We start from the raw sequence: 13,501 nt of genomic DNA, 5'->3' as shown, positions 1-13,501 counted from the left end.
GGCAGAGGAGAGAAAAGAGACAAAAAAATAAAGGACAAATATTACAAACATAAAAGAAAAAAATCATAGAAAATAAAGCCCATAAATTTCTGACTGGAACAATTGACTGGCCCATGACAAGCTCCAGGGTCATAAACTGGTCCATTTCAGGGAGAACCAGAAGTAAATTATTGAAATTTATTTAATATTTTTTGTAAAATTTTAAAAAATATTAAATCCAACTCATCGGAGAGGTTTCTATAGAGCTTAATGCGGTCGTCATATATTTGACCGTCTGTGGGCACACACTTGATGTAGAGGGGTTCTTCAAAGGTGGGTTGCAAAAACTCATTAAAGCCTATTTCTCCGTTGAAAGTTTATGCCTTCTCTATTCTCCCTGATAGTTCTCGATGAAGAAAGGGAGGTGTGGAGGGAGAAAGATCTAGAGAAGGAGATTGAGAGGGGAGAAAGAAGGGAAGAGAAGTGAAGGGGCATTCTAAAGCTCATTATGTAGATATTCAACATAACCTGTCAAGGAGGAAGACAAGAATACTCGTTGATGGTTTAGGGAGTTACAAGAAGAGGGTATTTATACCCTAAGATAGTTGAGGGATAAGTGGGGTTAGTGGGCCTTATAGAACAGGGACCCACTAACCCTATGACGTCACACTAATAGCCCCCCGCAAGTGAGGTGTGGATATCATCCATGCCGAGCTTGGAGACTGCACGGACAAGTAGGGGGTTGGACAGCCCCTTGGTGAGTACGTCGGCAGCCTGGTCGGATGAAGCAACAAACTCGAGATCGAATATCCCCTCGTCCATCCGCCTCCTTGAAGAAGTAGCGGTCGCGTTCCATGTGCTTGATTCGACCCTGCTGACCGGGATTCTTCGCCAGGGCAATGGTAGACTTGTTGTCACAGAAAAAGTGGATCGGGGCGGCATACTCAACTCGTAATTCGCGGAGTATCCCATATATCCACTGGCCTTCCGAGGCCCCATCGGCAAGAGCGCGGTACTCGGCTTCCGCACTCGAGCGTGACACTTTGTCTTGTTTGCGGCTCTTCCAAGTGACAAGACTGCCAAGATAAAAGTGCAGTACCCGTCGTGGATCGGTAGTCGGTCACCGAAATCAGCATCGGTGTAGACTTTGACGGTCTTGTCGGAGCTGCAAGGAAACAATAAGCCTTTCCCGACAGCCCTTCGTGTATGCAAGAACCCGATGGGCTGCCTGTCGATGGATCTCATGTGGCTCGTGCATAAACTGGCTGAGAAGATTCACGATTTAAACTGATGTCTGGCCTCGTATGAGTGAGGTACAGGAGCTTCCCCACCAACTGCTGATACTGGCGATGATTCACCGGGGGTGAGTCCTCCCCTTTGCCCAATTCGACGTTTGGGTCAATAGGAGTACTCACCGGTGCACAATCAACCATGCCTGTGAGCTTCAGCAAATCAACGGCATACTTCTGCTGGGATACAAAGATACCCCGAGACGAGTACGCCACCTCCAGGCCAAGAAAGTACCTCAAGGGTCCAAGGGCCTTGATCTCGAACTCAACAGCAAGAGCAGCAGATAGGCGGGTTGCCTCCTGAACATCTGACCCGGTGATCAACATATCATCGACGTATACCGAGAGAATCGCAATCCCTCCTTGTCCATGATGGAAGAAGAGAGTCGCATCGCCATTACTCTGAATATACCCTTGAGCACGCATGACGGAGGAGAATCGACCGAACCACATCCGGGGAGACTGCTTTAGTCCGTAGAGAGACTTGCGCAGGAGACAAGCTGTCCCCGGTGGGCCCGGATACCCAGGTGGATGCCGCATGTAGACTTCCTCTGTCAAATCCCCGTGCAAAAAAGCATTCTTGACATCGAATTGCCGAATAACCCACTGGAAGTGGGCCGCCAGTGCAAGCAACAGTCGAACGGTGTCCATCTTGGCCACCGGAGAAAATGTCTCGAAATAGTCAACACCGTAGGACTGTGTGAATCCCCGCGCTACAAGTCGAGACTTGAGGCGCTCAAGTGTGCCATCCGCATGATGCTTCTTGGCGTGGATCCACTTGCAACTCACGGTTTGCTTGCCTGGTGGTAGTGGCACGACATCCCAAGTATGATTTTTGAGTAAGGCATGCATCTCTTCGTCCATCGCCGCCTTCCAACGAGGAGAAGCGATAGCGTCAGCTAGGCAGCGTGGTACGGGATCCGAATCGATGCGGGAGAGAAACAGCTGGTAGGGAGTACTCAGCCGTCCGAAAGACAGATAGTGCGCAAGAGGGTAGAGGGGAGTGCGGGTGCACTTTCGAACCCCTTTTCGGAGAGCAATGGGCAGATCAGCATCGCTGCTGCCAGATAAGGACGAAGCAGAGGGATCACCTGACAGAGGAGCGGAAGCAGGAGATGGTGATCCATCAAGCATGATAGACTCATCAGGGGGATGAGAAGAAGGGGACGGCGAAGTCGATGAAGATGGTGAGGAGGAGTCCGTAGAAGGGTCCACGATGGGTGCCACCCAAGGACTCTCCGACGGAGGAGCAGGAAGGTCAAGTGAGGGTGGAACAGGAGGAGATAGGTTAGGAACTGTGGGTTCCTCAGACGTAAACGGAATGATCTCCAAGTGGGGAGACAAAGGATCCTCACCAAGCGTAGGGTCGGGTGAAGAAGAGCTAGCTCCAAAAAAGGGTCGGAACTCCGCGAACGTAACATTCGCAGAGACAAAGAAGCGTCGAGAGGACGGGTGGTAGCAACGATACCCTTTTTGGAGTGACGAGTAGCCCACGAAGACACATTTCAGGGCCTTGGCGTCGAGCTTCGTCAGGCCCGGTGTAGTGTCGTGGACGTAGGCGATGCATCCAAAGACTCGTGGAAGAAGATCCGCGCGGTTTCACGCTCGGAAGGCCGCTTCCATCCGATCAATAGGAATGCCGAACTCAATGCTCGATGATGGAAGACGATTTACGAGGTGAGATGCCGTAAGCGTCGCCTCACTCCAATAGCTCCATGGTACATTATAATTCAGCAACAAGGTGCGAGCCGTCGATGTCACGTAGCCGATACGACGTTCAGCAATCCCATTCTGCTCCGGAGTAGCAACACAGGATGACTCGTGAAGAATGCCCTGAGAGGCAAAGAACGAATCTAGTTCGATGTTAAAGAAATCTCGAGCGTTGTCGGAGCGGAACCGCTGAATTTGACGACCGAACTGTGTCTTGATCATCGCAACAAACTGCTGAACAGTCGCCGCAACAGCCGATTTTGCCACAAGAAGATACGTCCAGGTATACCGAGTGGCTTCATCCACGAAAATCAGAAACCACCGGTGTCCTTTGAGACCGGTTTGTGGAGCAGGTCCCCACACATCACTATGGATCCGATATAGTGGAACTGTCGTGTGAGAGGTGGATGGAGAGAAAGAAGCACGGCGATGCTTCGCCAACTGACAACTGTCACAAACAAACATCTTCGGGTCCAACCCCTTACACAAGTCCGGAAACAAACACTGTAGAATAAGAAAAGGCGGGTGTCCTGGCTGATGGGCAAGGTGGAGGCGACCACGCCTCTGCTCCGCAGCATCACTCGAGCTCGCTGTATCATCGACACGAACTGCCCCCACCGTCCAGCAGCAGCAAATCTCGATCCCGTCTAATCGTAATAGTCCTCCCCACCTTGTCGACAAGAACATTCCATCAGGCTGAAGGTGAAACGAGCAATAAAGCGAATCAACAAGTCGCCGAGGGCACATAAGCCCAGCACGAAGAGATGGCACAGGCAAAACAACCGTGACTACACCGAGGCCGTCCACATGGATGGCGCCAATACCGGGTACCCGAAGTCTGCCTCCGCCCGTAAGAACTGACCGACTTCAACATGCTTCGTGTAGGACACGAATCTGTGATTGAACGGAGTCATATGCTCGGTAGCTCCCGAATCAATCACCCAGGTGGTATCCGGCGAAGTGGTGCGGTAAGAGCAGACGTCCCACAATACCAATCACTAGATGAAGAAGGAGATGACCCACCGGTTGCCGAAGGAAGCCGTGGACTGGGACTGCATGGCTGACACCATGGCGGTGAGCCGGGCTACCTCTGCCAGCTGGTCGACGGAAGTAGACCCAGGAGACGATGTCTCGGCAATGAGAGCTTTGTCCTTTACTTCCTTAGGTTCTCTTTTCTTGGGCGGTCCCCGGGACTCGCGATTCAGGCGCTTGAAACAGTTGGGTTTGATATGCCCAAACTTTCCACAGTAATCGCACTTCGGAAGTGCCTTCTCCGGTCCCGGTCCAGTGGGAGTCGTAGACGGTCGGGTGAGAAGAGCAGAGGAGTCCGATATAGGATCCACGGAGTGGACTGCGAAACTGCGAATGGCTTTCCGCTTCAGTGAGTTCCTGGACAAGTGAGTCGAAGTCTGGAAGGCCTTCGGCGCGCTTCAGGGCCTGACTGCTGATGGCATCATACGCAGGGTTCAGGCCGGCCAAGAATCCCATGAGACGGAGCTGTACGGTAACACGTCGATCTGCATTGTCCGTCCCTTCACCCGGAGCATAATAGTCAATATCATCCCATTTCTCCCGGTGAGCCATAGCATAGTCGGCTATGGACATAGTTCCCTGAACAATCTTGCTTAAGGAAGTCGAGATCCGGAAGAGGCGCCAATTGTTCTGGTCGGAACCTCCAAATGAATGTGCTTGGTCCCAAAAAGCTTTGACGGTTAGACGGTTCCTGAATTTGGAGTAAATCTCCGGATGCAGGGTCTGATTGAGAAGCCAACTGCGGATAAAATGCTCCTCGACCTGCCATGCGGAGAAGTACGGGCTCATCTTCGGTATAGGTGGATGCGTGCAATGCTTGAAGAGGAGCCGAGCCTGCAGAGTGGTCTCGACAAACGTCATCCATTGTAGGATGTTCGGACCACGAAGACGCTGACTGTCCACCGGGACGGGAAGTGGCGTGCCGATTTTGCTTGAAGGGAGCTTGTCCGCAAAGTCCGCCTCAGTATAAATAAGATCAGCAGGTAAATTTTCAACCTTCAAGGCACTAGGCTTAGGTTCGGCCATCAGTATTGACACGGGCAGCAGAGACGTCGTCAGACGACAGGAGAAACGAGCAGTCCAGATGACGAGGCGGGGCACAGGCAGCAAAATTAGCGTCGAAGGACAGAGAAACGGGCGGTTGACGGTGGATGACGCGACTGGATGACGATTCTGGCCTCGGGATGACGTCACAGACGGGCGGTTGATTTAATCGGTCCGTCCGGTTGATTTGTTAAGCCGTCGGATGACGGATAAAGTCGCCCGGTTGACGCGAAACCCGTCCGGTTGACGGACGGTTGATGCCCTGGGACGCGATCGATGACGCCCGCGCCGTTTCGTCGCGACGGTTGCTTCCGGTGGGGACGGCTCGCGGTCGATCTGGGCGTTTCCGGACGTTTTCCGGCAGGTGGCTGGCCGTTTATCACCTTCAGAGATGACTACAACAGATTGACGACGGGATCTGCAGAATTCGAATGAATCTGTAGATCAACCGCTTGAAAAAAGAACCGCCGATGAAGAAAGCAGCGGACAGCGACGCTTGAACAAGGAGAGAAAAAAGAAAAAAAAAACGCTGTGGGAGATGTCTTCCACAGGGACCAACTCGAGTAAGAGCCTAGGGCTCTGATACCATGTCAAGGAGGAAGACAAGAATACTCGTTGATGGTTTAGGGAGTTACAAGAAGAGGGTATTTATACCCTAAGATAGTTGAGGGATAAGTGGGGTTAGTGGGCCTTATAGAACAGGGACCCACTAACCCTATGACGTCACACTAACATAACCATCAACATAAATTTTCTACTTTTTTTACATTAATTAGTCGACCTGACAAGGCATGGACCGGTCTGAATTGGACTGGAACTGAACAAGAATGGAGCGAACTGAACCGAACTTTTGGTAAGGTTCATGTCTTTGCTGAAAACATGATCCCACAGCTCTGTCCAACAATGACCAGGCAGGCCCAAGAAAGCCCAAGACATGATCCCATAGTCCATTCAAGGGTTTGTCCGTCATCAGACTAATGGTGCACGAAGTTGTTGTTCTTTTTAATATTGCTTAGTAGCATCAAACACTACCGTTTTGGTATTAAGGCCATATAGTGCTGGTTTCAATACCACATTTGGAACTTCAAGGATGATGGGTACAACCTATCTAGCAGAGTAAAGACTTGTAATGCCTTGTAAGCGAAGCCTTGTAAAGTGGTTGTTTATTGGAGGGAGGTTGGAACAATAGAAGGAGATGTGACGTGTGCCCTAGGACGGTTTTGGGACATCATTCACTCACACAATGTCTCCTTGAGCGAGGCAGATTTTTGTGACATGGAGTTATTGGAAGCCCAATTGAAGGCCCTCATGTTTGAAAATTGTGCCAGGTTGGTTCATAATCTGTGCATGGATGACATTGTAAAGAGGCTCACCGGCAGCTGGTCGCACTAGAGGGTGTCTCATCCGCCCAAATGTCTTATTTCTAGTGATCACCCTTTTTTTGGCCCCGCAATGAATGTTCCCTCCATAGAAGCTTTGTACCAACTGCATCTATGATCACCTACTCCATCTTTGCTGACAGCTTGGTGGTGGAACTTCATACTAAATTTGAAAAACTGGTGGGCTAATAGCCCCTTGCTCTAGATGAGAACCTAGGAAAAATGCATATTCATGTGATGTAGAAATACATTCATGTCAAAGTTTATGAGCAAATACTATTAACTTTCATTAAATGGTGGATGCTTTAGACGAGGTAGAGGAATACACTCAAAAATTATGGAACTCACCCCAGATCATGGGAGGGCAGTGATTATTGTATGGAAACAGAGATAAAAAGATAGCACACCTAGTCAGCTCACCCAGGCCATTGACCAAATCAGGCCATTGGCACTATTATTAGCACCTTCATCTCATACTCAATAATTACCCACCATCCCAATGTGCTCTGATGTGGGAAAAAATATATCTGGATAGATTTATGTTACCGACATGCTAGTCACACTCTTCTGTCCTATTCATGTTCATTATAGTTATTGTGTGATATTAATAATGAAGTCCTTGAATAAATACAATGACTGATTGAATTATGATGAGAACATACTGAAATGATCTCTATTCTTAAAATAATATGTTCCAAATATTCCTACTTGAAGGATAATTGAGATGGACTTCAAAATATTTAAATTGAATACCATGAGTCTGTAGAGTGGATACAGTATGTAAAGATAGTGAGCCCCCTTTAGGGAAAGAGTTCACTAAATTGATCCGAATAAGTCCCTAAATGATATTGCAACGAAATGTTAATCAGTTGTATTCATGTTATGGTTGTGTAAGTGGTCATTAGACCTGAGACACAAAACACATAATGGATGGAAATTTGTGTTTTGATTGTGACTTACATGCCTCTAATTAGGGATTTTTAATCATGATTAGCTTAGCTCACACCTGAAGTCCATGAAGTAAAATATGTGGACAATATGATATCGTACACTGTCAAAATAAGATGAGATTTATTCAAGGGATAGGATGTAGTTAATTTCTTAAGTAGGGTTGTGGATTATTGGACAATGTGTTGTCCACTAGTTTTCATCTTGCATCAACCTTAACTAGAATGACCAATTAATAATTGATGGTTAACAAGTCACTAAGTCATATAGGAGTTTAATCAATGAAGGATTGTACATGGATGGTAACCAGGGATGGTAAAGGTTGTGTGAGAGAGTAGGCATAGTCCTTTGAATATTTTGTTGTATGATGAACAGACTGGCATTTTAACTCTTGACTACTCAACCAATCAATTAGGTTAAATCAGTCTTTGATTTACTAATGCATATGTTGGTATCATTGATTTATTGTGTCGGCTAAATAAAGGTTACTGGGTTGTTATAGTTGTCAAGTAAACTGATGCATAGACCTGTTGGGTTACTCACATAAGATTTTTGGACGTTGGTGGAGATACTATTACTTTGGAGAATTTTATGAACTTTTCTTAAGGATAGGACTTTTATGAAATTATGCCAAAAAGTATAAATATAGCAGAGAACTCTTTTTTGATACCCTTGTGAGTCACCCTTGTTTGCTCTCCCCCCTCTTATTTTGCTCTTTTCAAGTGCTGCTTTTATTGTGACTAAACAATGAAGAAATCAAATTTCTGGAAGTACACTTCATGAGAAAGCTCTAACGATTACACGGATACATCTAGAGTGCTAACGTCTGAACAGGTTGAAGAGACTCATCCAAGGAACCAATAAATTACAAATTCAATCCGTGCAAAAGTGTTATGATCATTTATGCATTTGGTTTTAGGATCTGTTTTTGATTTATCTTATGCTGAGAAATCGATTTCAGATCGAGTCGATCAAGGTCACAAATTCATGAATGAAGAACCCAATTGTAGAATATTCGACTCCACACAAGATGATTCAGTCATCAATGAGATCTTGATATTATTTTAAGGACCATTACATTAAGTTCTATTCTGATGTTTGTATCAGATACAAACAGTAATAATACCTTGAACCCCAAAGTCATACACTGAAGTTTTGGGTTTCTGTTTTATTGGAATTGATCAACTAAGTTATGGTTGCAGTGAACTAGTAATCATGAGACAGTGATAAACACAAGTTGGAATAAGAACTAACAAAGAGTTGTGGTGTTTGGTGGCAATATCTTAGCAGCTCTGTCACTAAGCACGATCTGGTAATATCCCAATCTATGGATATTCAAAGCATTTTTCATTATTATTATGTTCACTGTTAATACATATATATATATATATATGTATTATGTTTTCTTTCTCAGTCAAAATTCAACTACTTTTATGCCACGCAAGAGAGTGCATATTACAATGAGGAGTCTGCACATAGTAAGTGTGGAATGAATAGAAATCCAGATCCATCTCATAATCAGAAATAATCAAAATCCTGAACTTCATAATTAGAGAACTTAACGTCATCTAGCTGAAAAAACGGTGAGACATTTTTATGTCCAACATAGGAGACGAGCATTCTGTTGTACTAAACTGACTTCTTACCTGCACTGTCAAGAAAACTAGTGTCTTATATTAGCAATGTGACTTTTTATCTTCATGAAGTTCTATCCAATGTTTGCAACATGTACCATATTTTGGCACTTCAATCTTCAAAAGTCTCAGAGCATCTCTTCTTTGAAACAACAACCTCTACACAAAGAATAAGCAGATCTATCATACACCATTACACCTTACTGATTCTTATTAAAAACCAAAAATAAGAATCTGTTCAGAGGAAACCCAAGAGGGAGAAAGGGTTGAGTTGTCTGTACCCCCAAAATAAAGCACTGAGCAAGACTGACAAAAACATCTCCCTCCATAATATTACACAAACCAAAAATAAGAATATGTTCAAAGGAAAGTCAGATACGCATCTTTTTCCAAGAGAAGAAACACGGTGGGATTTCATTATCCCCAAAAAGAAAATGATAAAATAAACTAAGAGAGAAGGATCTCCTACCTCCATGATATTACACAAAACACACCACCCTCAACTCACTCCTTCAAACCCATTTTACACCAAGAGAGACAGAAGAAACCCAAAAAGGAAAACAGTGGGATGATATCACACATCAAGAGTAATCCCACTATTTCATTCTTATTTCACACCCACAGAGAGAGAGAAGAGACCCAAAAAACGAAAACTGACTGCAAGAAACGTTATACTCGTTACTCCCAGGAGAAAAGCAGCAGCAAAACAAATACTAACACATCTCCCCTCCATGTAAATTCACAACAAGAATAATCCCATCCCTTCAAACCCATTTCACAGCAAGAGAGATAACAGAGAGAAGAAACCCAGAAACGAGACTGCAAGAAACGTTATATTCATTACCCCAGAGAAGAAAGGGATAAATAAACAAGAGCAGGAGAAACAGCAGCAGAAGAACAAATACTAAAAACATCTCCCCTCCTCCATGGTATCACATAAACAACAGCCCAAACTCTCCCCCACCCAAGACTCACACATCGTAAGGCTGCTTCCCCGTGAACTTCACCTCGATGGGGCTCACGTTCTTGCCGATAGAGCGGAAGTTCTGCCCCACCCCCTGGCGCCCGGGGTTCACCTTCTCAGGATAAACCCCGTCCTTGGGGTGCAAGTACTGCACCTCCCCGTTGGGAAAAACGCGGTAAAACTGGTAGTTTATCTTGTACTTGGACCTCAGGCGAGTGCCCAGCGCCAAGCACTGCTCCTTCCTCGCCAGCTTCAGCAAATTCGGCCCTTGTCTCATCACGGCAGCCCCGCCGGTGGGCATCTCAAAGACTTGCTCTTTGGGGGAATCCCAGGTGATAACGTAGAATTCCTCCACTTGGGCTTTCCTCAGAAGCCCCCCCGTGCTTCCTGGGAAGATGGGGGAGGGCGTGTTGGGGTCGAGCTCGGGCGGGGTGAACCCCGCCGGCGCGGCCGCCGGCGCGGACACCGGCGCGTCGTCGGCCGCCGCGGCGCGCACCCTGACGCTGCTCCGCGCGCCGGGCACGGTCAGGGACTTAGCCATGGCGAGCCGCCGGGGGAGAAGAGAGGAGCCGGGCTTGGCTGCCAGAGTGGTGGGGGCGAGGATGGTGGCTTGGGTCGCCATGGCCATGGTGGGTTCTGCCGATCTCCGCTTCTGGGTTTGCCTGGGAAGAGGGAGAGAGGTTATGGGGAGGGAGAAAGCAGCGATCTTGTGGGGGGGGTGATGAACTGGGAGAGAGGATGAGAGAGGAAGAGATAGGATAAGGCGATATGGGATGGACCAATCAGAAGGGGGGATTTTGATTTGGATTCCTTGGTGCTTGTATCTCCTGCTACGGCTGATCTATCTGTAGGGATTTGCTGTTCTGGGCCCTTCTTTTTTTGGGTTGTTTGTGTGGAACCTGTTCAGTTTGGGATATTGTGTTGTGCCCTTAAATAGTACAAGTTGGACGAGTTCATTTATTTTTTAATTAATTGCAGCTTTGCCCTTTCTACTTGCTCTGATTTTTCATGAGATAATCGCACCATTTTTCCAGTCAAATTGGATAAATTTTATTTTTTAATTTAATTGCAGCTTAGCCCTTCCTTCTTTTGGGATAGGTGGTCTGCTGGTAGAAAAATAGTACAAGTTGGACGAGTTTTTAATTTATGTATTTTAGTTTCGACTAAATTATTTCTTGTTGATCTGATTTTTCATAAGATAATTGTATTTTATTTATTTGTAACTAATTGCAGCTATGCTCTTTCTTCTTGTTCTGATTTTTCAGGAGATAGTTGCACAGTTTTCCTCCACTTTTCCGGTCAAATCGGATGACTTTTATCTTTTATTTTTATTGCAGCTTAACCCTTCCTTTTTTTGGGTTAAGGGGTCTGATGATAGAAAAATGGTATAAGTTGGACAAGTTTATTTTATTTTATTTTAGTTGAGTTAAATTATTTCTTCTTGATCTGATTTTTCATGAGACGATTGCACAGTTTTCCACCATTTTTTCCTCTCAAATTGGACGACTTATTTTTTTAATTTTAATTGCAGCTTAACCCTTCCTTCCTTTGGGTTAATGGGTCTGATGATTGAAAAATAGTACAAATTGGACGAGTTTTTACTTTTTTTATTTTAGTTGCAGTTAAATTATTTCTTTTTGATCTGTTTTTTCATGAGATAATTGCATACATTTAGTCAATCCTTGATTAATTAATATAAATCGTTATATGGATAATTAACTAGGCTGGACAACAAAGGTTATTGGGCTGCTGAAGTCATTAACTATACTAGTATATGGGCATATAGTGCCATAACACAAATGGTCTCTTAGATGTCTAAAGATGAAGTACAGGAATTGGAAATTGATGAAGTTTTCTTACTAAGCATAAATAGGAGAAAGCTCTGGCAGAAATTCATCCAAGACAGCATTCTTTTGGTGCCCATCCACATTCTGCCTTCTCTCCTAGGGCACCATCCCCCTTTGATCCAATCTAATGACGAAACAATGATGGTGGATCAATAACAAGGATCATCGAGATGAACGTGGCGAATTAACATACCAATGATCTTAGTAAAATTTCTAGAGGCTGGACACAAAAGATCGACATGTCTCTCTCAAGGACCTGAGAAATCACGGATCCAATCTAGAAATGATAATTCTATCTTCAAATTTACGGTCTTCTATGATTCCATTATAAATATTTTATAGATTAACTCATTATATATTCATGTCTATGATCACCTCAGACCCGAAAAAGATATGAGAGCCAAGTTCTTGCATGATTGATATGTAAAAAAACCATTAACACTGTTGAAAATGAGATTTCCAATCTGGAGGAGTAGATTCAATATGTTGAGGATCATGTATGTACATCTAGAGGCTGGACATGAACAGTTCAACATGCCTCTCGCAACAAACAAAGAAATCATTATTTGATGGGAGAAAAGGCACTTTCAACATTGATTTTAAATATGATACGATTCCAGTATCTTATTCAGGTCTAATAATTGTTACATTGTTCATGTCCAACATGCCCTGTGAACCAAATGGTTTCTAAGAATACATACATAGGAATTTAAGGGAAATAGCATAGATGAGGTGGCTAAAGGACCCTCCTAAGTTTTTAGTGCAATCATAAGTATGGTACTCAGCCCATATACAGATTTGGAGGTTAAACACATTAGCATTCCTAAAAATGATGTGGAAAATCAAAAGGTACTGAAGAAATTAAAATATAGGCCATCACTGGAATTTTAAAGTTATGGGCCGTAGGACCAGTTTCTTATCATTTGTCTTACTTAGAGGACAGAGCCATATCAGCCAAGTTTTGAAGTTCTAGTTGAATGGCATCACTGACATACATCATGTTTAGAAAGCTGGAAATTGGATGTGATTTCCGTCGATTGTAATGTCTATTCAATGTGTCGCCTAGGAGACTAGAATATTGCATGCATTATTTTAGGCTGTCTTGTCATCACACTGGACAATGGAATAGTGAGACAAAACAAATCCAAACATATATCAAAACTTAAAATATTACAGTCATTTTTATTTATTCTTTTAATGGTAGTTTCTTGAAATCATGATTTAATGAGACTTTGATTAGAGACCCTCATAATGATAACTAAAATTATTAAAAAACAAAATTATAACTATCTTCTGGTTTTTCATGAAAGAGCAAACCTTGGTAAGTATAGTAGGGTCCTAATTGCTAATTGGTCGATCGTGAACGATAATTCATAAAGCTGTTCTTGCCCATCGACAAAAGGCTTTCAGTGACATTGGACCTGTTGTCCAAAGCATACTTTCTTGGCTGTTCGAATAGGGTCACCGCTCAATATATATATATATATATATATTTCTATATATATAGCTTAGGAAAATTCTAGGAGGAGATAGGATGAGAAGAAGCCCGTAACCTTTTTGTCACACCCCAAAGGGCCCAAGGTTGTTTCTCCAACTCCCTACCAACTAGCTTTGAGATCCATGACGCTCCAGAAGACTCCTTGCACCTTCAGAATGAATGTGGACCCAGGAACAA

General features: G+C 44.5%; 2 protein-coding genes across 2 annotated transcripts; both read right to left on the bottom strand.

Moving 5' to 3' along the window:
• Positions 1-2,867: 2,867 nt before the first annotated feature.
• LOC144707896 (uncharacterized) lies at positions 2,868-5,036 on the bottom strand. The gene is made up of 4 exons (XM_078581153.1): positions 4,236-5,036; positions 4,002-4,186; positions 3,803-3,872; positions 2,868-3,674 (listed from the first exon to the last, which is right to left on the bottom strand). The coding sequence occupies exons 1-4, from the start codon at positions 5,034-5,036 to the stop codon at positions 2,868-2,870; spliced, it is 1,863 nt and encodes a 620-aa protein (XP_078437279.1).
• A 4,795-nt stretch (positions 5,037-9,831) lies between these two features.
• Positions 9,832-10,691, bottom strand: LOC144707329 (photosystem I reaction center subunit II, chloroplastic-like). Its single transcript, XM_078580421.1, has one exon. It carries the CDS (start codon positions 10,605-10,607, stop codon positions 9,987-9,989), a length of 621 nt encoding a protein of 206 aa, XP_078436547.1. The 5' UTR covers positions 10,608-10,691; the 3' UTR covers positions 9,832-9,986.
• Positions 10,692-13,501: the final 2,810 nt, after the last annotated feature.

This window comes from Wolffia australiana, chromosome 9 (assembly GCF_029677425.1).
Source record: "Wolffia australiana isolate 7733 chromosome 9, ASM2967742v1".
Lineage (NCBI taxonomy): Eukaryota > Viridiplantae > Streptophyta > Magnoliopsida > Alismatales > Araceae > Wolffia > Wolffia australiana.
This window is presented reverse-complemented; position numbering and strand designations above follow the sequence as displayed.

Bases quoted from the DNA above. Each gene is read 5' to 3' on its own strand.
- LOC144707896 (XM_078581153.1), bottom strand. From the start codon at position 5,036: ATGGCCGAACCTAAGCCTAGTGCCTTGAAGGTTGAAAATTTACCTGCT. The intron at 4,187-4,235 runs GTGCGATTACTG...AACTGTTTCAAG, and splicing joins CCGGAGAAGGCACTTCCGAA to CGCCTGAATCGCGAGTCCCG. The intron at 3,873-4,001 runs GTGGGTCATCTC...GTTCAATCACAG, and splicing joins ACGGCTTCCTTCGGCAACCG to ATTCGTGTCCTACACGAAGC.
- LOC144707329 (XM_078580421.1), bottom strand. From the start codon at position 10,607: ATGGCCATGGCGACCCAAGCCACCATCCTCGCCCCCACCACTCTGGCA.